Raw genomic sequence first — 22,418 nt, 5'->3', positions numbered from 1 at the left:
CATTAGAGCTTTCGATTATGGTTGTGATTGTTATTCACCCAACAGTCAAATTCTCAAAGTTGGTTTAACAACACTTATACCATAACTTAATTCATATATTTGTTCTCGCCCAAGTAAAAATTGACCCAAATGATAGTTCTTATTCTCATCGCTAGTATTGCAACCCACAATTCCAGAATTCCCTTTTTTTTTTTATGTCAACGGATACTGTATGGTGAATCAGTTATGTAATACTTGAAGTGAATCTTATATATATTGTTAATGTATACACTACTCCCGTTAGATCCATAACATATGTAAACAAAATTAGATTTAAAATTCAAAATTTGCATAATTATTATTGATTTAAAATTAATAATGTATACATTATCTATATATAGATGATCAATCCATATACTTATTATTCAAGTAACATATGGTGCCTTTCTAGGAAGTGAAATTGGACTGTTACTATTGTCCCAAAAAAAAAAAATTTTATTGGACTGTTATAATTTATAATCAATTATAATATTTGGAAACACCAAAGAACAACCGCTTTCTTAGCTCAGTTGGTTAGAGCACCCGTTTAGTAAGCGGGAGGTCTTGAGTTCGACTCTCAAAGAAAGCAAAGGTATTTTTCGTGCTAGTCTAGTGTTCTTTGCGCGTGGTATTGCTTTTGCTAGTCTGTTTTTCTTGGCGTTGGGCGCCGACTATCTGCCTTTGTATATTTTTTTGGTGGGGTTGCTTTTGCCAGTCTGTTTTTTGCGCAGACTATCTGCCTTTGTTTTTTCTTTTTGTTTGGGGGTGGTGTGGTGGGGAGGTGAGGAAGTGGAATATGGTGTCGGCAGAATGTCGTGGCCCTTTCTGAGCACGGACAAAATCAAAATCAAGGCTTTACTCATATGGTGAGTTGTCATTCTGGAAAATTATGAACATCCAAGAAATGTTCTCTGAGATAGCATTTATGATTCCAGACGCGGATGAATCCTGCAGAAAGGTCCAGACTCGAGAGTTGAGACATTTATTCTCTTGCCAACTCCTCCAATTCAATGTCTAGCTCATTTACCGTCCCTCTTAGATGCAAACTAGTCCCTAAAATCAGAAAGAAAAAGCTTAGGGTCACAAATGCGACTTCAAACAGAACCCATTTCTGAAATGCCAGGTTTCTCTCAATCAGTACAAGGAAGCGGTGTTGGCAAAGCTTTTGCTTGATAGCTGTCTTTGGAATTTACCATCAAAGAATTACTCCTATCACTTGAATCAGAAGCGCGATTAGCTCTAGTTACAACTTATGTTACTCGTTGCCTTGCCAGATAAGCTCTTTTGGATGATTAGAAGAACTGATTATTTGGATGCCGTAGTCTGAAATGCTTTAATCAGGGGCTTCAAGAATGGCCGTCGAGTGCCAGCTAGAGGAGAGACTACCGTCTGTTATTCTACTCTGGGCTCCCATCTAAGGATCTGGTTTACTTGTCCAATCTCATTAAAGCGTTGGATTTGTATACTGCCCAATTCAACGTAAAGATGCGCCTTACATGGACTGTTCCTTTAGTCCACTTTGTTTTGGGCCTGTGTAGAATGTGCCTTTATCCTCAAACTTCTTGCAATCTTTAAAACCCAAATTATCATAGAATTCTTGGTTTAGGTTCAAACTCTTCCTTTATCATTTTTCTATAAAAAAAAAAAAAAAAAAAAGAAGAAAATCTTACATTTAGTCACCTATTTATCTAGTATTTAGTTGTTGATGTATTTCACTTGGTCTCACCAGATATTCATACAAATTAAAACATGTAATATTCTTATTCTCCTGGACCAATTCGATGATTTAATTAGCAGAAAATGAATAATGGTACATGAAGCCAGAAAATTCCTTGTTCTTTCCGACTCCAAAGCCTAGTTCATTAGTTTTTAGGGCATTGAGAATATGATTTGGTCTTGATCAGGGAGTAATAACTAAAAAAATCGCCTTTGAAAGCGGCTATCTGAATCCCAAAACGTCATTGGTCCCTTATTCCCTCAAAATATTCTCCATCCTAAACTTAAACTAAAGGGTCATTTTCCAAGTGTTTTCTGTTTCTCGACTCAGCATTTATGCAAACCACTTGGGGCTAACACCGTGACTCCGGCTGGAATATTTGTAGTTTCTGCATGGACTTGCTGTCATAAATCTTAATATGTTCTCCTATGACGGTTGAGTCTTAGTTCCCATCGACATTTCGACATTTGGCATTTACTCCCGTCTTCTTGCCTTCCTTGAATCCAGAAAAAGGCCGTGGTCATGTATCCTTGTACCCCTAAGTTACACAAATTCTTGAAACATCATTCCTCTCACTTTCTCATTGTTCTGTAAACCAGATTAACAACGGCTATGGAGCTCAAAGAAAATGATCCAACGCTTTCCAAATTAAGATCAGCCTGTGATGATCTCAAAAAACTTGTTCATACCTCGGTTAGTGTAGATGCAAGCTTAGAAGAAGCGGATAAGAAATTTGCTGTGATGCATGAATCTCTAAGTATGGCATCAAAAAGAGTTGCTCCTTTACAAACACTTTCAATTGCTAACAAAGCTCTTGATACCAGAATAAATCGAGCAATTTCTCCTGCTCTTGCTCTTCTTCAAAGCTTCAAACTCTCCGAGTCCCTGCAACGTAAGCTCCTTGAGCTTGCCGCGAAATTATCTAATGAAACGGCACCGAAGAAGAGGCTTAAGAAATTGATCAAGTACGTGGAGTGTGTGGAAAAATTGAACGGGTCGATCGATTCTATTAGTCAAGAGTGCGAGCCAGCAATCCAGAAGTTGCAGGAAGTGGTGGAGTTTCTGAGTAGGACTAAGGCCACAGATCAGTACAGGACGCAGCAACTTAAGGAAACTTTGATCACTCTGAAGGCTCTTTATGAGACAGAGGTTGATGCAATGAAGTTTGATGGTTTGCTTGATGAGGCTTTACTGAATCTGCAAGATGAATATGAAAGCTTGTTGCTGCAGCTAAGGCATGAGGATATAGGCCAAGCAGAGAAGGATGATGTGCAGGAGATTGTGCCTACAGTGTTGGGCAGTGAGCTGGAAATTGAAGTTCTCGAACGAATTTCAAGGACCCTGGCTTCCAATGACTGTATGGATATATGCATCGATATCTATGTGAAGGTAAGATCTATCCCTCTCCACGACCATGTCCATTCCATGGAGAGCAAGAAGCAGAAATCCAATGAAACCATTAACATTTATTTCATTTAAGACATTCATCTAACACACAAAAATGCTTGTTTATAATTCTGTTGCTCTTTTGCTTCGTATTTTGGCCCTCATAAGAGCCCCATTTAGGTAAGGAATTTGTAACCAGCAAGGAGTTTCAGCATAGTCATTCTCATTTATCCATCTCAACCACTATTTTTGTACTTAACTATTTCTCAAATTCTTTGCAATGATGAATTACAAACCATAGAGCTCAAGAGACCTGAAATACAGGATAAGAAAACTGATATACTTCGCGTAGGATATCTCAGAGTGGATCTCCTTGGAAAAAGAAAAAAAAAGAGTTGAAAATGCAAGGATGAGCGCTTGTTACAATTATGATGATAACATAGTATTTAATTCAGAGGATATGGTGTGTTTGAGTTGGAGTAAATCCGAACCAGATTGTGTAGATTTTAGGGCAATAAACAGGAAACACGTTTGCATTTCAAAGTGACAGCTTTTAAGAAGCAAAATAACTCCATCAATATCAGAATACTGTAATTGATTCTAGTCTCAAGTTTTAATTACTATTGCACTGTAATGATGTTCTTAAACTGATCCTAAGAAATGCGTTTCACTTCATCACCAGGCAAGATATAGAAGAGCAGCCAAAGCATTGATGAGACTGAATCCAGATTACCTGAGGACTTACACTCCCGAAGAAATTGATGAGATAGAATGGGAGAACCTAGAGACAGCAATATCCCTTTGGATCCAACACTTTGATCTGGCAGTGAAATCTGTTCTTGTATCAGAGAAGAATCTCTGCAGTCAAGTACTAAGAAGCATTATGGAGGGAGTTATATGGCCTGAGTGCTTCACCAAGATTGCTGACAAGATCATGGCTGTCTTCTTTCGGTTTGGTGAAGGGGTTGCGAGATGCAATAAAGAACCACAGAAGCTATTCAAGCTCCTAGACATGTTTCATTCCTTGGAAAAACTAAAACCTGAATTCTCAGAGACTTTTGATGGTGAAGCTGGTGCTGATATCTGTGATAGATTCCGAGAACTTGAAAAACTTTTAGTTCATGCTGCAACAAAAGTCTTTTGGGAATTTGGCCTTCAAATTGAAGGTAACCAAGACGGTCTACCTCCACCACAAGATGGCTCAGTTCCAAAATTAGTTCGATATGCCATTAACTATCTCAAATACTTGGCATCAGAAATTTACAGTAAACCCATGGCTCAGGTATTCAGGATTGAGCAATCATGGAAAGCTGGCATTCTTTCAAAGCCAGAAACAGACGAGAACTTACTCAGAGATGCTATTGCCAATGTCATGGAAGCGATCCAGAGGAACATTGAGTCAAAGCGATTACGTTACAAGGATAAATCACTTTCCAATGTATTTGTCATGAATACTTACTGGTATGTTTACATGAGGACAAGAAATACTGAACTTGGGAAGCTCCTGGGAGACCAGTACATGAAAAAGCAGTACAAAATCGTTGCAGAAGAGTCCGCATATTTGTATCAAAAGCAAACTTGGGGAGCTTTAGTGAGATTGCTTGATAAAGAAGAACTCAACAGAGTTAACAAGGATGGTATTGGAGCCGTTGCAAGGGGGAAAATGGAGGCCTTCATGAAAGGATTTGACGAGATGCTGCAAAAGCATAGAAGTTTGTACAACATTCCAGATGCAGACTTGAGAGACCAAATGGGAGATGCAACCATCAAGCTTGTAGTTCCTGTATATGAAGAGTTCTTGAGCACTTATTCTTCTGTTTTACAGGCCAAATCCTATCTATCTCCGACGACAGTCAAAGGATTGTTAGGACAAATCTTTGAGGGTGGCAACCAGCAAATGGGTAACGGGAGATCATCTCTCCGGCAGCGCGGTGAAAGAGATTATATAGGTGGAAGGCTGTCAATCTCACTCGAGAATTCTCGTGAGATGAAAGTTGGAAGGCCATCAGTCTCACTAGAGAATTCTCGCGAGATGAAAGGCTATAGCCGCTCCAGATCAAACAGCAGTGACGTGTGAAAGCAGTCAGAGAGCTAGAAGGCATCGTTACAAGACCATTTTGTCAGATACCTTCCATCTTCTAAAAATTTTGATTATGGAGATGCCAAAAAGACTAGTTATGAGATTTGACACGGTTAAAATTTTCGCATCCTAACCAAAAGCTTGTTTTGTATTAAGGTTTGATGGGTTGGCTTTCCATCAGAGTAGGAGCTCGGTTTCTTCAATGACTGCTAAATAGCTCTATGTGGTTATAGAGGAATAGGTAAGACTGGAAACGCTTCAGCTAGACATTTGCATCTGTGCTTCCAAGGATCACTGAAACTTCTTTGCTTGCTACATCGTATACTTGTTACAAGCCATGGAATTTTTGTGCAAGATTTGTGATATTTTGTACGGAAAGGATAGATTTAAAGTATGCATGAGAAATCAACTCAAGCTATCTCTACATACCCTATTGGTTCCGGATCAACAATCAAGAAAAGGGTTGAATCCTCATCATCCTAAACCATTATATAGTGCTGACTAAAAGTAACTGTAAACACAATTATGCTGTTAAATGATCTTAACGAAGAAGAACAAAATCCGCCCGCCCATACGGTAAATGCTTGTTGGAGCCTGATTCGCCGTTTAATCAAGCAAAAACATAAACAGAACATATTAACAGAATTTAAACTTCATTCATTTTCGAACGAGTTCAATTAGAATAAAATTTATAGGTTATATGCTAAAAAATTCAAGCAATTCGAGCTCCAAATTATACGAAGATTACAGACTAAAAAATTCAAGCAACTTGAGTTTAAATCGATGAAAACTTGTTTGAATTACTAAACAGATAAGCTAATATTGAATAAAATTTAAATATCATTAAAATAAATAATTTTGAGCATCAAATTTGACCGAGGATTAGAGCGGTAAACGAGTCAAGTCAAATCGAATTTTGGTTTAATCAAATTGAATCTTGATTTAATTTTACCAAACTTGAACTCGACAAGCTCTCAATTTAAATTCGAGTTTAACTTCAAATTCAAGTCATGTTGAGCTCGAACTTAAGTTTAAAAAATAAAAATAATTATTTTTTTAAAAAAATAAATAAAATAGTTATTTTTTAAATAAATAATAAAATATTAGAAATATATATAATTTTAATATTAAAATAAAAATTATATATATATATGGAGACACACACACACACATATATATATATACACACGACACACATACATACATATATTTTTACACACACACACACACACATAATCAAGTCGGATGGCCACCACATATAAAAAAATAGAAAAAAAAAATCACTGGGCCTTTGGTTCAGTGGCCGCTCCTTAGGGTGCACAGGCGGGTTTAAAATCACCACATATAAACTCGACTTGAACCACCACCGGACCAGACGGGTGTGCACCCGTCTGGTCCGGTGGTGGTTCAGTCCCCTTCGGCTTATTCCTAGGTTTCCTTAGACCCGTTCCTTCCCCTTAACGTAGAATAGATTAGCTTTATCGCCTCCGACAAAAAAAAAAAAAAAAAAAAAGTCGGATGGCAAATTAATGAAGTAAATATCTTTGAACTCAAGTTTAACGGACCTTGAGCTCGACTGCGATTCGGGTTCTGTGTTAATCGAGCTTGAGTTGACTTTTGACTTGAGTTGCTCCGCTCGGTTGAACTATTATGCAGCCTAGAGAGGACAGAGCCAGAACAGGGCAGGGATGTTTATTACGTGTATCGGGGTTGAAGCCCAGGTGTTCTCAGTTACTTACTACTTGAGTCTTATTGCTATGGTTTTTGAATCTGCCAGTCAGCTGTCCCAAAGGTAGGAAGCTTCTCTCTAAACGCAGGAATAATCCATTCCCCTCTGAAGAATCTTCTCTCCTTCACCTCATCCCACTTCTCTCCCTAACCTGCCCCCTTCGCCTTCCAACCGCCTTCCCTGATCTCCCAGCTCCAAGGGGAGGCAAAAAACGTATATAAGCAAAAGCAAGGAAGTGAAATACCCAGCCCCAAAAAAAAAAAAAAAGGGATGGCATCAAATGGAAATGATGGGGACATAAAATCATCATTTTCTTTCTCAGATTTCCCAGAAGATGTGCAGATCTGCATCTTATCATTCCTCGACCAATCAGAGCTCGGCACGTTCGCTTCCACCTCAAAACGCTTCCTTTCTTTGTGCCTCCACGACCAGCGGCTCTGGTTCTCTATGTGCGACCGCAGGTGGGGCCGCTCTAAAACCCTCATCAATAAATGGGGCAACGGTAAAATCTCTTATAAACTTCTCTACAAAACCCTTCTTGAATACGAAAATCTAATTGGATTTTGGCGCCGGTGTGGCACCTCGGCCGGCACTGCCGTTCAACCCTCGTCGCCGCTGGTTTTCTTCGAGTGGGGCCCCTTTTATATCACGGGTTCAAGGGTTTCTCCCTCGAAAACTGGTACTTATGAGGTAATAAAGTTGCCTTTCTTATGGATTAGTTTAACATCTAAAGGTGAGTCCATAAATTATCTTGATCGCGAGGGCAAGCTGGAATTATCTGAGAATTTAGTTGATTCAGGCGAATTGTCGGTTTTAGATAATGATTTGATTCCTGTGAATGTGAGTTTTATGGGGAAATGTCATGTTGTGCTGGAGGAAAGTGTGATTTCTATTGGCAATAGTTTGAATTCAAGTTCGAGTCCAAATGGAAGGTTTATTAAGGTGCATAGTTCAGGGAATGTGAGGGGGGAGGAGTATGAGGATGTTAGTGGATCCCCTGGGAGCTTACCAGATCGTTTAATGTCAGAAATTTATCAGCATTTTGCAAATAGGACGAGTCCAGGTGGTAATGGTTCGTCAAGGAGGCAGAGGAGGAGGGAAAAGGAAAAACAGGGAAGGAGAAAGTTGGAGCCAGAGCATTTTGTCAAGATCGTTAATTGCTCGCCCACACCTGCCCGACCTTTGCAGGGTTTGTGGAAGGTGGTCTTTTGTCCTCTGTATAATTCATTCTTTAGAAGTTAACATGTGTTGTGTTTTTTTTATTGTGCGTTTAGCATTTCAAGTATTGTTTAATCAGAAGCAGTTTCGGTTTTCTATTAAAGAACTAAAAGATTCGAACTCTAGAATGACTACTGATTTTCATCAAGTTTGTTTTTCCACCTCAATTGTAGTAGTTATTTGGTATTCGCACTCTTGCCACACCCAAAAGACTCTCTTTTTTCTGACATGATAGTTGAACTTGGTAATGATGTATGACTTTGGTTTCCTCTGTCCACTGTTTTAGTGGTTCATTTCCATGAAATGTAGTAAATTATTTCTTGTTAAGGTAGGAATTTTCTTTTCAATCAAAGCCTTGAACTTGGTATTAACTCTTTTTTTTCCCCCCCTTCCATTGTCTTAATGCTGCAACTCGTTTGACTTAGTTTTTAGAAGTGGTTTGCTTTTTCAGGTGAAGGATTAGCTAGTAATGATCTATGACTAAGTGCTTTCTGTATCCATGTTCTCGATGCCTCACTTTATTGGATTTGGTTAGTACTGTATCATATAAAAAAATTTGCATCTTCAAGAAAAGGATCCAATTGGTATGTACTACAAGTTGCTTGGTAGATTAGTGTGGGAAATACAAATTGCTTTGTCTATAGCTTTGTCATCATCTGTGGTGCCTTGTTATGTACATCAGCTGGAATTTAGTGCACCATTTTAAGTTTAAGTGACGTCTGTTAGTAGAGATGATTGCAGATGTAGGATTGAACTGGACTTTCTTTTTTGAGTGGATATTTCTAACATACTTTGGTAGGGTGTATAATGCTTTCTCCTATTTGTTGCTGCAGGGCATTGGTGATGATATGAGTTTGGAATTTTATTTGACAAGCTATGATGACATTGGGGGTATAGCATGCCGAAGGATTGAAGACTCATCTAGACCATTTAATGGTTATAACCCAGTATTTTGGACGTCAAGTACGACATTGATTGAGCCTCCCTTTTCTGCTGAAGAAGAATATGAGTATCATAGTCGTGTACATCTGAGGCCACCTGCGGAGGCTGATGACTGCCATGATCATCTGCAGCGTTCAGATCATGGTGCTGTGTCACGCATGCTTCACATGACCTCAAGCTATGATTTGGTTATTCCAGGCACCACTATAAATCCTCGGCAGGTTGAGGGAAGAATTTGGCAGTATAGAAATGGGACGTATGGATTTGGATTTCTTCGCAACAATTATGTTATAGATCTCAAACATATAGCTCAAGATGGGCACCTTCTTGACACAATGGAATTTTCTAATGATTGATCCTTCATGGATCACCCCAACTACAGACAATGAAACGGGATATGTTATGCTTCATTCAATTGTCATTGTACAGATTTTTCTTGCTGTTATTAGGTGCCCAGTGGGCCTTTGTGACGACTTATTTACTGGAAGAATCTCTCTTCTGAAACTTTTTTAGTTTTTGCTATTTTGCACTGTATAACACCCCACTATTTTGAAACATGTCCTTTTATTTCTCTTTATATTCATCGATTTGATTCTTCCCCTTCCCTCCCCCCCTCCTAACCCCTCTCTCTTCCCATTTTTTTCAAATAACACCCCATTAATCTGAAGCATGTTCTTCTACTTCTCTTTGTATTAGTTGATCTGTCCCCAACTGCGCACCCTCAAATGTATGTTGCAAAGTATGTGCTACTAAATTGCTGTGAATCATGAATTATTTACCATGCTTCTCACATTGTCTCTACATCAGTATGATGTAACTTGGTACTCTTGTCTCGTTCGGTTCTCTGCAGTAGTATCATGTAACTTGGTACTCAGTATTGTTCCCAACTAGTAAAACAAGAAGCTGCTTTCAGGAGTTAAGCTGTAATAGTTGAATAACCTTGAATCATGTGTAGCAGCTAATTGCTCCTGGATCAGCTAAGACTCTTGCTACAAAGGTAAAGTTGCTGCTAAAAAAGCTTATTATATAAGCTGTAGCTCTCTGTTTCTCTTTTTCTTTGTGTCATTTAACTGGGATTATTAAGCTTGTCATTTTTCTCTTGAATCTTTCCCTGTTGAAGTGGTGTCTTCCAAGTTGGAGCTGGTGTTATTCATTCCGAACAAGAAGCTCCTTCTCTAACCAATTCCCTGATTAAGTTTTGTTATAGATAACCAGGCTTTAGAAGGGTGTATCGGTTGGTTATGTTCACATTATGACAGCTGCAAGATTATTTCCTGTATTAATGCATGAGCAATCACTCTGGACTGAAATTTGAAGCCTTCAGATATCAGTTTTCAACGGTTTACAAGATCACAACACAAAGCCAAGATTAGCCATCAAAGGCCCACGAACATCCACAAAAGACATTGACAACTCCGACTTTCTTGTGCCTGTAATCAATATTCTTAACTTGATGAAAATGCAGGCTCTAGAGAACCAAATTGATGTTGAAGAGAAGGAAACCAAGAGGTAAAGCACTGAAATTCAAAGTCTGCAGATGGTAAATTATGATTCTGCAGCTACTTCTGTGCCTCTGGCTGAATTCTTCTCATGGTCACCCTCAAGCTGGCTCAGGTTGCCTTTCTCCTTGATGAGTTGAATGTGATGGTGTTTACAATATAGGCGCCCTTCGTGGGCAATGTAGTTGGATGGGCTGATCACACATCCTCCATGAGTACATTTGAAGCAGCTCTTGTGGTATGCAGTCCCATTTACAGAGACCTTAAAGTGAAATTCATGTCGAGTTAAAAAAAAATTATGTGATATTATTTGAGGGTTTATTAGCTAAGCATAGAGGAACAGGAAGAAAATAAGAACGATAAAAAAGAGTATAATACTACATGAATATGTAATTAGTTCAGTAAAATAATTACTCCAAGTTTTTACCTTTTCAGTTGGATAGACAGTCTTGCTGCAGCCGACACATTTATCTCTTGTTCCAACAAACATGCTTGAAACTTTATTCGCCAGTGGTTTCTGTTTCAACAAATAAGTTTAGAGGAGGAAAAAAGATTGCATGTGGTGGAATAAAAGACTATCAAGTCTTTTGATCATTCCTGGACCAGACTTACCTCAAAATCAACAGGTTTCTCTGGTTTTGCAATTTTTGGTGTCCCTGAGAAATTGTTAAATGAAATTAGTTCCTTTGGCCGTTCCAAACGTTCTTGTTTTTACTTTGGTTAGTTCGTGTTTACCTTCAAAGCTTTTCTCCAGGCTGCCAGTTCTTTTGAAGAGCTGATCAAAATGTGGCCTGCAATACAGAACTCCCTCGAAGGAATTGTAGTTGCCAAGCTGGAATTTTGATGCATTGATTAGAAGAGAGCCATGAAAAACTACAATTACATATGAGGTTATCCTATAGTTGATGGAAAAAGATTTCTGAATGAAACAGAATAGACTTAATAATTGAAACTAATTGCAGAGAATATCCGAATTTGCTAAAATGAAAACCTTTCTGGACACAAAATGAAAGCAGTTTGAAAACTACAAGTCATAATCATCCACTGATTCGGAAACAAAAACTAAACAGGAAAATTTCACATTATTGTTAGCCAATCTAAAGAACCGGCGAGACCAAAGTTGGAATCTGAATCAGAGAATTGTAAAATCAGATTTGCCTGATTATCAGTTTATTCTTAACACAAGAATCTTGACCGACAGTGAAGATCTGTGTAGGAAACCACGATCAAGGAAAATGAACAAATAATGCAAGAAAACTTCAACTCTCTGCCTACTGAATTAGGAACATGAGGAGAAAAAAGCGAACCGAAGAACAAAACTATGAAAGAAGTGGTGTTTCAAGCAACAACCTTAAGGGTGCCCTTGCAATGGTGGCATCTAAAACAAGCCTTGTGGTAGATTCGATTGTCTGCAGTTAACTTATCCACCAAATACACAGTCTTGTCGCAAGCCATGCATTTCTGGGTTGTGCCTGCAAATGCCATTGGCTATGGAGGTATGGATATTTCTCTGTTTCTACCTCTTCTCTCAGCTAAGTTTCTTTCAGTTTAACAGCTAAGAGCTCCCTGGGACACTAAAGCAGAGGAAAGGCGGTTAGATAAGGATGGAGACGGAGGAGGTAGATAGAGTAATGTGGAGGTGACCAAAAGCTAAAATGTAAATAATTATACCACAGTTGGAATGGCGACAATCATTTCCACCATGCACCATCCAACTACCTCTTGCCAGATACTTACTTTGTTTCCCCTTTTTCTTTTGTTTGCGTGGGGTGGGGAGGGGTGATAGGGGTCGTTGGGAACAATATGCTTTTAATGTTTTCAATTAATTTCTTTACCATTTGGATTGAAGAAGCTAAAAGTAGTAAAAGAACAGTACTCCCTGTGTTTTTGTCATATTTCTGAATTCCAACATTTTAAAAAAACAGTGAATTGAAGGTGATGCTAATGAATTTGTTTTCAAAATTACCCTCAAAAATTAAATTTTAAATTTGAATTTAATATGAAATATAGATAAAAGTGGAGATAATATTGGAAAAAGAGATCAAAAGTAACTTTGACTTTAATAAATTAACAAACATTTTGGAACATTCTAAAATAAAAAGTATGATACTTTTAATAGGGCAGAAGAAGTATTTGTTTCTGCCTTTCTGGACTATTTCTAGAAACTTATGCTTAACAATTAACTTGAAAATAAAAATTAGCTTACTTTTTTCTTAAAAGGTTGAAAATAAAAATTCCGCGGTACGTCCAATTTCCCGATTCAACAATTGTTTTTTCTTTATTCTTGTAAAATTTTACTACCAAATTTTGGATTGGTGGTTTTGCGGATCTGTCTTGTTTGAATTATCATTTTTCTCCAAAATTTTTTAAATATTTTTAATGAATAATATTTTTCAATCATTTTCATGTTTAACGTACGTCAAATCACTCTTGTATAGTTTTTCTACAAATATTCTAGAAAATCACAATCCAAACGCACTCTTTTTTTTGGCGAAAGTTGCACGGAAATTAGTTGCCTTTGAACCAAACTCATAATTGTTCCTTACGAACCCATCAAGGTCACATGCCTGCTGGAGCCCAAGTTTGTTTGACAATTGACGTTGTTGTTATAATGTTCGGTCACATGAGCAATCATAAAATGTCCCTATTGTAGTGAGATTATGAGGATTTTTCCTTTGGCCGGTGTGCTTGTAGTTGTAGTTGTGGGGTTTGGGGGTTCTCTAAGTTGTGACAAATGATAAGATGCTTAGCCAGTGAAGAGGTGGAGGACCATTTAGTTTTATAGTTGAAAATTTTCAAATTCAAATTGGAAATAAATGTATGTTCTCCTCCCAAGTACGCCATGCACCACAATTTCTACAGCCCCTCAATGAAAAGGGCTTGAATTTCCTTTCATTTTCTGCCCCAAACTAAGGTCACAGCATTAGATTTTGAATTAGGCATTACTATTCTGCCAATTATTGATAGTCTACTGGTTTAATCTAACCAAACTGGACATAATGAACTTGTTCTCCGTCAACTCTACATCGACCCTAGTTTGGCCTGCAATGTTTCATGCATTGCATACAAAAAAAAGGGGGGGGGGGGGGGGGGGTGGGGATAAGGGGAAAGGTTTCCTAAGTCCTAACATCTGCAAAAAAGTGATATCACCGTTGGGTTGTAGATAGTACTACATATATGAATTGGAAAGCCATTCTCCGTCAAAATTTTTATTTTGCCTCACATGTATCAAATCATTACAGTACATTTTCTACAAAAACTTCAAAAAATTTCAATCCAAACGGCAACATTTGCAAATATTTCTATGGAATATTTTTTGAATCTAATATACCACTTTAATATTATCAATAAACTCATTTCTCTCTCCTGTACGGAAGAGAATTCATAGGCAATTGATTAATTGGATCTACCCATTTAGCATTCAAAAGTTTTCTTCTAACAAACCAATCAAAATCAATCTCTCTCTTCTAAAAATTTTTACCCCTTCATTTAATTTTTTTTTTCATTCTAACAGTATAAAGGCACTTAATTTGGTAGATTTGTATTGAATAATTGAATGTTGATGTTTATGATACATTTACACAATGATAAATAATTGATATTCACTAAACTTGTACGTGTAGTTAATTTTGTGACAAAATTTCTTCAATAGATTAAATTTATTAAAACCCGACATGGTTATTATTTAAAATTAAATAATTTTTTTAAAAAAATTCATGGATGGACATCCTAGATGCAACTAAAACAATTTCATGCTTATCCATTAAATTTTGTTGCCCTGTGCATATATCAAAATCTAGTTAATATTTGGATCCTGGCTTCCCCAACCGAGTGAAGTATGTAGTACTTCAAGAATTGCAGTGTAAAAGGACGTCATTTTGCCGTCAAGAAGTTAGATGGATGTCATTAAATTTCCAAAAATTTGCTCTCTCTCTCTCTCTCTCTCGTGTCATCTTTGTTTATTTATAAAAAGGACATCCTTTTGCCGTCAAGAAGTTAGCCGGATTGAATTTTCAAAAATTTGGTCCCTCTCTCTCTCTCGGGTCATCTTTGTTTTTTACTCAAAAATAAAAGCAGCAAAAGGATACAATGTGGCCTACCACATGTGTAGGAGAGAACTTTCCGAGTATATTTTTTCGGGGCCGAGAGCTGAATCATCAGATCAAACAAGTGCGTGTACTATTGCATTTTCTGAATTTTTAAGAACAAGAAGCATTATGTTTTTTGTGTGATTGCACTTAGCACTTAGCAGAGTTTGATCATAAGCACTATATTTTTTTGTGTAGGGGCATTCTCTGAATTTTTTAAGAACAAGAAGCATTATGTTTTTTGTGTGATGCACTTGGTAGAGTTTGATCATAAGCACTGTACTTTTTGTGTAGAGGTGCAAACGAGTCGAATCGAGTCGAGTTTTAACCTAATCAAGCCGAGTCTCAACTTGAGTTTATGTAATTTGAGCTCAACGAGTTCAAAATGCAAAGTTCGAACTCGAGTTTAAAAAAATAAAAAGTAATTATTTTTATTTTTAAAAAATAAATAAAATAATAATTTTAATTTTTAAAAAATAAAAAAAAATTCTTAACAAATAATAAAATATTAGAAATATATACGTAATTTTACAATTAAAATAAAAAATAATATATATAATCAAGTTCGAGCCAAATCGCGAGCTAACAAGCTTAGTATTTTTGAATTTGGATTCGAATTCGAGTTTAACTTGATCAGTTGGACCTCAATGTTAACCGATCTTGAGTTGAACTCGGACTCAAGCCGCTCGCGATCGATTCGCAAGCAGTTAGATTCGTTTGCAATTCTATTCTTATGTGATGCATTATGCGGGGGGTTTGAACTCATGCACTTTCTAATTTTTTTAAGAATAATAAGCATTATACTTCTTGTGTGATATACTAGACGAGTTTGAACCCTTAACTTAGTGCATAAGAGAGTTTTAAAAGGTCTCTTCTTGCACATAGGATCAAAACTAATGATTCTTTTCAAGTTGTATGCTATGATAGGTTTCCATATTATCAATTGTTAAAGTTTCATTAGCCCCATATATTTTAAGTGCGACATTTAAGTCAAGCAAAAACAGAGTGAAAATAACCATATACCTACTAACTTTAATGCATTTCATGGTGGAGAATGTGAGGCAACTTAGAGGTCACCTTGATGAGTAGAGTTAATGGATTGAAATATTCGTGACCAACTGCAGAATTTCTTCTTTTGAAAAACAGAGAAATTGATTCTCACAATTTTGAGTTAAATTTGTCCAATCAAGTTGATTATAAATAGCTAAACTTGGTTTGAAATTAAAGTCAAACGTGACTAGTTATGATTGAACTTGAAATCAATCTGAATAAATTCAATTAATACTTGTCCTTGAATTTTAGCTCAGAGTTCTTTAAAATAAATACTAGTAAATATGCTCCCGTTTCTTTATCGACCAGGCGATTATTCCCACAGAGGAAACTCAATTAAGATCAAGGAGGATACATGCTAGAATATTCAACTACTAAAGCACTACTCCAATAGCATGATCCGCCCCTCCAGAGGTAGCTCGTATGGTTTCGGTCCCCCTCTTTAGGGTATGTCGACCACGGTTCAAGTCCCAAGTGTACCTCACTCGGAGTTCAGGTTGGGCGCGTTCCCCCCGGCCCTTACAGCCTGGACACCCCTAGGTGAAAAAAAAAAAAGAATAGCATGATCCAAATTTGGCCAAAGCCAAGTGTCCATGAAAATGCTGCTTGGATCGTTTGAAACGAATTTGGCGTAACTAGTGCTGCAAACGAACCGAGTCGCTCGCGAGCGGCTTGAGTCAAGTTCTACTTGAACTCGAGCTGGCTCGAGTCAAAATTGAGCTCGAACTTGAGTTCAAGATATTAAGCTCGTTAGCTCGCGAGCTTGAGTGTGTGTGTGTGTGTGTATATATATTATTTTTATTTTAAGTATATATTATTTTTATTTTAAGTATATGTAGTTTTTATTTTTCATTTTAATAGTAAAATTACATATATATCCTTAATATTTTATTATTTATTAAGAAAAAAATATTATTTTATTTATTTTTTAAAAAATAAAATAATTATTTTTTATTTTTTTGGAGCTCGAGCTCGAGTCTTAAATTGTCGGCTCGTCAAGCTCAAGTTCGAATTCACTAAAATTAAATCAAAACTTGTCTCGATTAGGTCAAAATTCGACTTGACTCGACTCGTTTGCAGCCCTAGACGCAACCATCTTTAAAAAAAAAAAAAAAAAAAAAAAAAAAGGAAATGGCGTCACCGCCAAATGGATTAGCCAAAATTATTTTCGTCGGCTCGACTTATCTAATGGCATGATTCTAGGAAAAGGCGGGCACTTGGTCTAGTGGTATGATTCTCGCTTTGGGTGCGAGAGGTCCCGAGTTCGATTCTCGGAGTGCCCCTTTTTGAGTTTTAACCTTTGCTCCCCTAACTAAATAAACAGAACCTTGGAAACTTCCAGCGGTTCGATTCCAAACCAATGATTCTAGGAAAAGGCGGGCACTTGGTCTAGTGGTATGATTCTCGCTTTGGGTGCGAGACGTCCCGAGTTCGATTCTCGGAGTGCCCCTTTTTGAGTTTTAACCTTTGCTCCCCTAATTAAATAAACAGAACCTTGGAAACTTCCAGCGGTTCGATTCCAAACCAATTTGGAAACCCGAAACCCGGAAACTTCTGCTGCTGCTCCTTCTTCTTCCCATCTCTTTCTTTATCCGGTTGTACCCTATTGGCTTTCATCCTTTGACACCCTTTCGACATTAATCCCTTCAAGTTTCTATCAAGAATAGAAAGAGAGCAGAACCCCAAAAAGGCAAAAACGAAAAAAAAGAGAGAAGAAGATGGTATTTGGTCAAGTGGTGATCGGCCCACCTGGCTCAGGCAAGACTACTTACTGCAACGGCATGTCTCAGTTCCTAAATCTCATCGGACGGTAATTTCCCTTTCTCTTCTATACCCTTTTGTACGACATAATAATTCTCCTTGCAGTGTTTCCCATAATCGTTTCCTCCTGCTGTTATTAGTGGCTTACGGTGAAGAGCAATTGTATTATTTTTCTACCAAAAAGGTTACATTTTGCTGCTCGACAGTAGAAGAATGCAATGTGGTAGTTAATTCTAGATGGAATACTTGTTGATTGTACTGTTTTGGCGAAGAAAAAGAGTTTTTTTTAGCTATGGTTTTATAGTTAAAAGGTGCCCTGATAAGTAAGATAACGTCCATTTTGCTTCATTGCAGAAAGGTTGCTGTTGTCAATCTAGATCCTGCAAATGATGCTTTGCCGTATCCTTTTCTACTTTCTCGTGTTTGTTCGAATTGTTTATGAATTTACTGAGTTTGTTTTAGTGGTCATCTAATTCGTGGAGTGAGATGTTATTTAATCAAGTTAGTACCTTATGATGTAATGAAGATATGAATGCGCTGTGAATATTGAGGATCTTGTAAAACTTGAAGATGTTATGGCTGAGCATTCTCTTGGTCCGAATGGAGGTAATGGCCCCAACTGCTTTCTGTTGCTATTTGTCTGATTCTTCTACAAGATATCAGTTAAATTGTAAAGATATGACAAAAACAGTGGGCAAAGCTATCTATTGTCAACAAGGGATATTGTTATATAATGCTACTTGTCAAGGGCTCCATTGTCATAAGAAAAGAGGGAGATGGAGGGGAATAACGAGCACTTGTGTGAGTCAATTGTGGCTTACCTGACCTTTATGTATTTTACATGTCAAATTGATAGGTCTTGTTTACTGCATGGACTATTTGGAGAAGAATATCGACTGGTTGGAATCCAAATTGAAGCCGCTTATTAAAGGTTTCTGGATTATGCTTGTTTCTTGTTTTGAGTTGCTTTCTCTTTGTCTCGGTGTCTACTTCAGCTAGCGTTGATGTTCACTATTGTCTTTTAGAAACTTGTGTTTTCTAAGGTTTTGTACACAGATTGTTAAGCTATATAAAATCACTTTTGCTGTGATTACTCAGCATCTGTCACAAATAATTGCTAAACTATTTCAAGGGACTGCTTGCTTCTTGGTTCCATTTAGATTTTATAATTCCTTTGGTAGATGTAGAACATTAGTCAGATTAGACAACAATCTGCGTAAACTGGACGATAAACTAGTCATGCAGCATTACCATTGGGTCTTCTACCTTCAAAATCCATACATGTTTGGGAGCAATTCATGGGGTTGGCACATTACTAAGGGGGTAAATATGTCTAGTTGAACTACTTTGTTCTTAATCTGATTTCTTTTGTCTTGGCAACCCTGACATATCTAAAAGTATAATCGTCAACTTGCAGATCATTATCTTCTGTTTGATTTCCCTGGTCAAGTGGAGTTATTTTTCCTCCATGCGAATGCAAAAAGAGTCATCATGAAACTCATAAAGAGATTAAACCTAAGGGTATGGTTATGTATTTAAATGATATACCATAATATTAACATATAGTGCTTGAAATGCAAGGATTGTCAACTTCATCTTCTTTTTTAGCACATAGAGTTGCCTGCTTCCTCAATGGATTCTACTTTTTGCGCAGTTGACTGCAGTGCATTTGGTTGATGCGCATCTTTGTAGTGATCCTGGGAAGTATATCAGTGCGTTGCTTCTGTGCTTATCGACCATGGTGCACTTGGAACTTCCTCATGTTAATGTCTTGTCTAAGATTGATCTAATTGAAAGCTATGGAAGGCTAGGTTGAGCCAATGAAGTTCACTTTCCGCTGATTTCAGGAAGTAACTATTTCTGTTGTCTCTTCTGACACTTTCCGTTTGCTGGTGTTTACAGCTTTCAACCTGGACTTTTATACAGATGTACAAGATTTATCTTATTTGCAGCATCACCTTGATCAGGATCCCAGGTCAGCTAAGTACAGGTGAGTACAATTTTTCATGCAAGGGCTTATATATAAGAGATGTTGATTTTGAGTCTGTACTGGTGCTGATGGTATCATAAAATTAAAGGAGTGCATTTTTCTACTGTCTAGACCAAGTATGAGACATGCAAGTTAGTGGCACAAGTTGGTGATCTGAGTAGTTATTTGTTGCCATAATATTATACATAAGGTTATAGCCGTACCTTGGTGCATATAAAAGGAAACTAATGTACCTTGGTCTTGGTATATTCAGGCAAACTTAGTGCTTGTTATTCCCTGTTAGAATTTAGCATTACTATTATTCGCTATTAGTGTAACCATCTAGTACCTTACAGCTTGAGCTCCAATTCATCACTCAAATAATTGATGACAAAAATAACTTTGTTTAGAGAGCTGGAAGCCTTTTCTAAGTTTTGTGTGCAAAAGCATAAGTTAAAAGAAAGCTAAAGGCTTTTGGCTATTTGTTTTTTATTGATTTATTTCTGATGCAGAAAACTTACAAAGGAGCTCTGTGAAGTAATAGAAAGTTATGGACTAGTCAATTTCACGACATTGGATATTCAGGTTTGCTGGTATTTTTGAAGTGAAAGTGACTTGTGATTCTAAGTTTTGGCTTCCGTCTTACTCAGTTTTTTTTGCCTTTCCAGGACAAAGAAAGCGTGGGTAATCTAGTGAAGTTGATTGATAAGAGCAATGGTTATATTTTTGCTGGCATAGAAGAAAGCGCTGTTGAGTTTAGCAAGATTGCAGTTGGCCCTGTTGATTGGGATTACTATAGATATCCTTTTTCATGAGGTTATTTATTTTATGTGGTTAGTACATACTAATTTGAGATGATGGATTTCAGTTACCTAAAGGATATTGCATCATTAGTGAATGAAAAATCACTTGAATTGGAGATGTTGCTAGCTGACGGGTGGTTGGCTGTCCAGTTCTAATTGACTTGTCTCAGAACTAGTTTTGGTTTTTACATCCCGGCCTCCACCAAGGAAATTGAAAGATCTGTTATCCATCTCATACCATCATTTGCAACTCTATGCTTTTTGTGTGCTGTACATTCTTCACAGTTTTTTAACTATTTGCAATTCATAGTAAATGCGCTTTGGTTCTCTTTATCCATCAAAATAGTACCGTTCCCTTTATGTGCGTGTAAGTCCAGATATTCTTCTCTGTGTCTTGGGAGTTGTTAGATTGGTTTCGCTTAACACACTTGCTACAGTTGCAGCAGTGCAGGAGAAATACATGAAGGATGATGAAGGTTTAGATCTTGGCAACAACAAAGACTGAACCAGTTGATGCTAGCCTTGACTGAACATATGGTATCCTAGTGTTTCCCTTTTCTTTTCCTATTTTAGCATTTGGTGAGCCCTTTTCTTTTTTGCACCCACTTTCTTGAGCGATATATGTGCTTGCACTTTCTACATGGTCGCTGTTTCACTTGGTCAGATGATGCGGACGCCCTCAAGTGGTGGATATGTAGCTTTTGAATTTTGAAGCTGCTTTATGCATCGGTCGAAAAGTTAAACATCCTAACTTCAGGTGGTGTAGTTGTAGAGTGCAGAGATCTTTGCAGTCTATGCACATTCTGTATCAAAAGTGTTCTTAGATGGTGTGATGCACAAAGCTAGTTTTGCATGTTACGAAAGCAACAGAAGCTCTTTCAAATTAGAAATCTCAGAACTCTGGTGATCACACATGGATTTGCAAACTAGTCTTAACATGGACCCCCTTGTATATGCGGATTATGAAGGATGAAATATGTGTAAGATTTGCACGCAGAGTTGTCCATCAAAGAATGGACCACATAATATTCAAAATCGCAATTCTGAGTTATGTTCAATGTGATCATCAATGCTAATTACAGAACCATTAAGAGCAGCGGTCAGAGTTCTTGTGTAGGAATGCCAAAACTAACTAGTATGGCAGCAAGGAGGGAAATATTCATGTATGGACTATGGACGTGATTGCCACAAAGGAGACCGCTAAACCTACGCCTACCCCTGTTTATTGAAAGAAACTCTAAATTCTGAGGTCTATTTCTTGAGACTGAGGGAACTTGGTTGCCTCTCCGCATACATCCAATCCAAGGCGATTTTGGCTGAGAAGTGGTAGAAGCAGGCTCCTGGTATTTCCTTCTCATATCTCATGGACGACCGAGTCATTTTTGACCGGCGAATCATTTAGGTTGGTTGACTGGCGAAGAACTTGACTCTGCATTTAAGGATGCAGAATCGAGTTTGTTGGAATCCTTCAAATCCAATTCGAGTTTCAATTTACTGAATTGGTATAACCACAAAAATCAGAATGGTCACACGTGACTTTCTTGTTTAATCATGGGGACCAATCGGCAAAAACATATGTGTTTGGATTCACTAGTTTTTCAAATACTGTAAAATTTTTTAAAAAACATTCTAAAAGGTACTCTAAAAAATAGTATACATTTTTTTTAATATTCAAAAAATATTTCAAAAAATATTTTAAAAACTCTACTATTCTTAAATATTTCAAAATATTTTCTACAAATATCGTAAAATATATTTTAAAAACTCTGTTACAGTAAAATTTTTTAAAAATACCCTCAAAAACAGCTAATCCAAACGGAAATTCACATTTTTTCCTTTTGGGGGAAAAGTGGCAATAAATATCTCTCTTTCTCCCTTATTGGTTGTACCGGTGCTAAAATTGTGTAGACTTGTTGACCCAACTCTTTGAAGTTATGGTGTTGGATTATGAATGATATAAGAATGAGTTGCGGTCAAAGGGGGTTTGAATTCTAGTCTCATGGATCGAGCCTTTTTGGTCATATGGAATGTTATTTAGTGTTTTTTTAAATTTTCGATACAACTGAGAGAAGCATGTGTTTAGGTATAATTACCGAAATGTCCTCATTTTGGTACATTTAAATCTTTGATTTATAGAGACATTTGAGTATTTTTGGAA

At 37.2% G+C, this 22,418-nt stretch overlaps 4 protein-coding genes and 3 non-coding genes across 8 annotated transcripts; 6 read left to right on the top strand and 1 right to left on the bottom strand.

Annotated features, from left to right (window-relative positions):
* The first annotated feature begins 533 nt into the window (after nt 1-533).
* On the top strand, nt 534-607 carry TRNAT-AGU (transfer RNA threonine (anticodon AGU)). The gene has a single exon. It is a non-coding gene; the product is annotated as a tRNA-Thr (tRNA).
* A 1,587-nt stretch (nt 608-2,194) lies between these two features.
* LOC113712112 (exocyst complex component EXO70I-like) lies at nt 2,195-5,555 on the top strand. Its single transcript, XM_027235403.2, has 2 exons — nt 2,195-3,124; nt 3,804-5,555. Exons 1-2 carry the CDS (start codon nt 2,348-2,350, stop codon nt 5,196-5,198), a joined length of 2,172 nt encoding a protein of 723 aa, XP_027091204.2. The 5' UTR covers nt 2,195-2,347; the 3' UTR covers nt 5,199-5,555.
* Nucleotides 5,556-6,980: 1,425 nt separating this feature from the next.
* LOC113712267 (F-box protein At3g12350-like) lies at nt 6,981-9,667 on the top strand. The gene is made up of 2 exons (XM_027235598.2): nt 6,981-8,130; nt 8,982-9,667. Exons 1-2 carry the CDS (start codon nt 7,201-7,203, stop codon nt 9,444-9,446), a joined length of 1,395 nt encoding a protein of 464 aa, XP_027091399.1. The 5' UTR covers nt 6,981-7,200; the 3' UTR covers nt 9,447-9,667.
* Nucleotides 9,668-10,390: 723 nt separating this feature from the next.
* Nucleotides 10,391-12,293, bottom strand: LOC113712268 (LIM domain-containing protein WLIM1). The gene is made up of 5 exons (XM_027235599.2): nt 11,940-12,293; nt 11,325-11,421; nt 11,202-11,245; nt 11,017-11,106; nt 10,391-10,851 (listed from the first exon to the last, which is right to left on the bottom strand). Exons 1-5 carry the CDS (start codon nt 12,072-12,074, stop codon nt 10,636-10,638), a joined length of 582 nt encoding a protein of 193 aa, XP_027091400.1. The 5' UTR covers nt 12,075-12,293; the 3' UTR covers nt 10,391-10,635.
* Nucleotides 12,294-16,938: 4,645 nt separating this feature from the next.
* TRNAP-UGG (transfer RNA proline (anticodon UGG)) lies at nt 16,939-17,010 on the top strand. Its single transcript has one exon. It is a non-coding gene; the product is annotated as a tRNA-Pro (tRNA).
* Nucleotides 17,011-17,105: 95 nt separating this feature from the next.
* On the top strand, nt 17,106-17,177 carry TRNAP-UGG (transfer RNA proline (anticodon UGG)). The gene has a single exon. It is a non-coding gene; the product is annotated as a tRNA-Pro (tRNA).
* Nucleotides 17,178-17,217: 40 nt separating this feature from the next.
* Nucleotides 17,218-21,311, top strand: LOC113710922 (GPN-loop GTPase QQT1). Of its 2 annotated transcripts, none has more exons than XR_011822006.1 (11): nt 17,218-17,537; nt 17,843-17,887; nt 18,015-18,094; nt 18,345-18,419; nt 18,906-19,009; nt 19,143-19,299; nt 19,391-19,478; nt 19,970-20,042; nt 20,126-20,257; nt 20,697-20,839; nt 20,925-21,311. XR_011822006.1 is itself a non-coding variant. In XM_072067806.1 (11 exons), exons 1-10 carry the CDS (start codon nt 17,446-17,448, stop codon nt 20,763-20,765), a joined length of 915 nt encoding a protein of 304 aa, XP_071923907.1. In that variant the 5' UTR covers nt 17,218-17,445; the 3' UTR covers nt 20,766-20,797; nt 20,925-21,311. The 2 variants fall into 2 exon arrangements, 1 of the variants encoding a protein (XP_071923907.1); XM_072067806.1 differs by having other exon boundaries at nt 20,697-20,797.
* Nucleotides 21,312-22,418: the final 1,107 nt, after the last annotated feature.

Source organism: Coffea arabica, chromosome 10e (genome assembly GCF_036785885.1).
Source record: "Coffea arabica cultivar ET-39 chromosome 10e, Coffea Arabica ET-39 HiFi, whole genome shotgun sequence".
Lineage (NCBI taxonomy): Eukaryota > Viridiplantae > Streptophyta > Magnoliopsida > Gentianales > Rubiaceae > Coffea > Coffea arabica.
Note: the sequence above shows the minus strand (reverse complement) of the source record. Positions and strands in the feature narration are given on the sequence as shown.

Excerpts from the sequence above, each read along its gene's own strand:
- LOC113712112 (XM_027235403.2), top strand. The coding sequence starts at position 2,348 with ATGGAGCTCAAAGAAAATGATCCAACGCTTTCCAAATTAAGATCAGCC. Across the intron at positions 3,125-3,803 it reads GCATCGATATCTATGTGAAG|GCAAGATATAGAAGAGCAGC; the intron begins GTAAGATCTATC and ends CTTCATCACCAG.
- LOC113712267 (XM_027235598.2), top strand. The coding sequence starts at position 7,201 with ATGGCATCAAATGGAAATGATGGGGACATAAAATCATCATTTTCTTTC. Across the intron at positions 8,131-8,981 it reads CTTTGCAGGGTTTGTGGAAG|GGCATTGGTGATGATATGAG; the intron begins GTGGTCTTTTGT and ends TTGTTGCTGCAG.
- LOC113712268 (XM_027235599.2), bottom strand. The coding sequence starts at position 12,074 with ATGGCATTTGCAGGCACAACCCAGAAATGCATGGCTTGCGACAAGACT. Across the intron at positions 11,422-11,939 it reads ATTGCAAGGGCACCCTTAAG|CTTGGCAACTACAATTCCTT; the intron begins GTTGTTGCTTGA and ends TCAAAATTCCAG. Across the intron at positions 10,852-11,016 it reads CTGTCTATCCAACTGAAAAG|GTCTCTGTAAATGGGACTGC; the intron begins GTAAAAACTTGG and ends TTTCACTTTAAG.
- LOC113710922 (XM_072067806.1), top strand. The coding sequence starts at position 17,446 with ATGGTATTTGGTCAAGTGGTGATCGGCCCACCTGGCTCAGGCAAGACT. Across the intron at positions 18,095-18,344 it reads TTCTCTTGGTCCGAATGGAG|GTCTTGTTTACTGCATGGAC; the intron begins GTAATGGCCCCA and ends TCAAATTGATAG. Across the intron at positions 19,010-19,142 it reads TAAAGAGATTAAACCTAAGG|TTGACTGCAGTGCATTTGGT; the intron begins GTATGGTTATGT and ends CTTTTTGCGCAG.